General features: G+C 36.3%; 1 protein-coding gene across 1 annotated transcript; it reads right to left on the minus strand.

The window, feature by feature from the left end:
* Positions 1–684: 684 nt before the first annotated feature.
* Positions 685–1840, minus strand: LOC147847617 (ubiquitin-conjugating enzyme E2 11-like). Its single transcript, XM_087338994.1, has 2 exons — positions 1589–1840; positions 685–978 (listed from the first exon to the last, which is right to left on the minus strand). Exons 1-2 carry the CDS (start codon positions 1802–1804, stop codon positions 748–750), a joined length of 447 nt encoding a protein of 148 aa, XP_087195120.1. The 5' UTR covers positions 1805–1840; the 3' UTR covers positions 685–747.
* Between the last annotated feature and the right edge of the window lie 612 nt (positions 1841–2452).

Below are 2452 nucleotides of genomic sequence, written 5' to 3' on the forward strand. Positions count from 1 at the left end.
CAAGTTTATTATTATGACACCACATGTTTCGCTCGTTGTTTTGCCATGGTTGATGATATGAAAGTTTCCTCCCTTCTTCATTCCACTTTGGAATGCCTCAATTGGCTCTCTATTTTGTTTGTTGACTCTCCCTTTTTGGGGTCCCATAGCACAATCAAACAAGTGACAAAAATGATCTAATGATAGAGAAGGTTCGTGATATGACTACAGTCTACCTCACCTTTCATATAAGTTTTCCAATTCTCTTCATCTACCATTGCCTCATCATAGTTGTGCAATGGTTTCAATTAGTTGTCCATTAGTTACACGTTGTAGGTGCTACCACATGACTTCTTATATAGTGCACCCACATAGGGTTTCTTGGTATTTATAAGTACAAAATCATTGACATACTCGATCAACAATGTAGATCATGCCGAGGGGAGTCAAGATTAGCGTTAGACTGCACTCTTGCAAACTACTTGCATTAGTCACTGACATTGCTTGACTTTCAAATACATATACTTCAAACATGCTCATATTCGTTTTGATTCTTTCAGGTTTATTTTATACTCAACTAGAAAATGTTTGTCATCATATATTTTATTTGGGCTATTTTTCATCCATTGATCAAAATCAAGTCTTAGTTGTACTTAGCAAATCATTATTAATGTATTACTTTGAGGATCTCAAATAAGGAAGGTGTTTTAAAATATTAATTATTTGATTACACGAGAGAGAACTACAAGTCTCTGTTACCCTACAAAATTAAACCATTGCATACTTTTGGGTCCAAGCTCGAGCTAACTCATTATATCGAGCACGTTGGGTCTTGTAGACATGTGCAATTTCTGGCACAAGAGGATCATCAGGATTGGGATCCGTGAGCAATGAGCAAATTGAAAGCAACACCTTGGAGATTGTTAATGCAGGGCTCCATTGCTCCTTCAATATGTCCAAGCAAATGCTTCCATTAGAACTCACATTTGGATGATAAACCTACACACAACATATTTTGTATTATATTTAGAAGCTTTCTACCATTAGAATTCACATTTGGATGTTAAAGCTACACTTAATCGTGAATATAGTTTCCATTAGAACTCTTTTACCAATACAATTCACATTTGGATGTTAAAGCTACACTTAATCGTGAATATAGTTTCCATTAGAACTCTTTTACCAATACAATTCACATTTGGAAGCATGTCTTCATATATATGTAGCTAGAAGTTTCCATTTGGAACTATTCTCGGAACAATTGCTATTTGAGAAATCACATATGGATGATAAACTTAGATTCATGTAATTAATATGCGATTTCAATTGTAAACAATTCTAAGCAAATGATAGAAGCGATCTTACTCTACAAATATTATCACATAATTCACAATTTGGATTTTGGTAAACCGACATACATATACTACAACTCTACTAAGAAAATGATACACATGGAACTATTTATCTTTAATTTGAACCCTTTAAAGCAAGATGGTACCACTAGACTTCACATTTGGTTGATAAACCTAGTAACTTAAGAAATGAAATATGTAGAAACTTTAGATGATAGGATTAATAGTTAAGAGGTTGAATATAGAAGAGTACCAACCTTTGTTTTGAAGGAGACCTTAGGAGGCTTGAAGGGGTAGTCAGGGGGGAAATGTATGATGATGTAGAAGAGGCCTCCAGCATAAGGGCTATCAGGGGGTCCCATGATCGTGGCTTGCCAATGGAAAAGATTCTCCCCCATTGGCCCTGCACTACATGAACTTGGAGGATCTCTCTCCAAATCCACCAACTCCTTCTGTATGCGTCGACTTGCCATCTTATTACACTTTTACTTCTTTGTTCTCTCACTCCCACTTGTTTCTATTCTCCTCTTCTAGCCTATCAAACTTGTTTCTTACCACCTTTTACTACGTGTTCTCTCTTTTGGCACCCAACATCTTCCTTGCTAATAAACACATTTGCTCACTCTTTCTTCTTCAATTGGAATAAAGTGGCTTACTTCACACGCCACCACTTTTCTCAACCAACATGCTCCTTTCTAAGATTCTCTCTCTTTCTCTCTCTCTCACTCTCCCCAACACACACACACACATGTTCAAATCCAAAGACATTGACACTTATGTTTCTAGACTTTTGACACCCATCACACATTACATTCTCTATCCCACTATTGTAGAATTAGTATCATATAATATCTAGTAAGAAATCATGCCTTTACAAATATAAGGATTATTATGTAAAGTGCAAACTCCACAAGTGTTGTAAAATCTAAAGACACAAGAATGCTCTATCATAGGACAACCTACCCACATTGGTCCAAGTTCCAAATACTAAGTATACAAAATATCAAGTCCAAGTCTTTTATAGGACAATGGATGGAATGAGGGGGGGAATTATTCCAGAAGTGGTGTCCCTATGGTCATTCCCCAACAACTAGAGCCATGCACATAGGTGTATGAAGAGT

The sequence above is a fragment of the Azolla caroliniana genome, unplaced genomic scaffold (genome assembly GCF_043228905.1).
Source record: "Azolla caroliniana isolate FFs.n. ecotype wild unplaced genomic scaffold, voAzoCaro1.0.p SCAF_816, whole genome shotgun sequence".
Lineage (NCBI taxonomy): Eukaryota > Viridiplantae > Streptophyta > Polypodiopsida > Salviniales > Salviniaceae > Azolla > Azolla caroliniana.

Bases quoted from the DNA above. Each gene is read 5' to 3' on its own strand.
- LOC147847617 (XM_087338994.1), bottom strand. From the start codon at position 1,804: ATGGCAAGTCGACGCATACAGAAGGAGTTGGTGGATTTGGAGAGAGAT. The intron at 979-1,588 runs GTTGGTACTCTT...TGTTGTGTGTAG, and splicing joins AGGTCTCCTTCAAAACAAAG to GTTTATCATCCAAATGTGAG.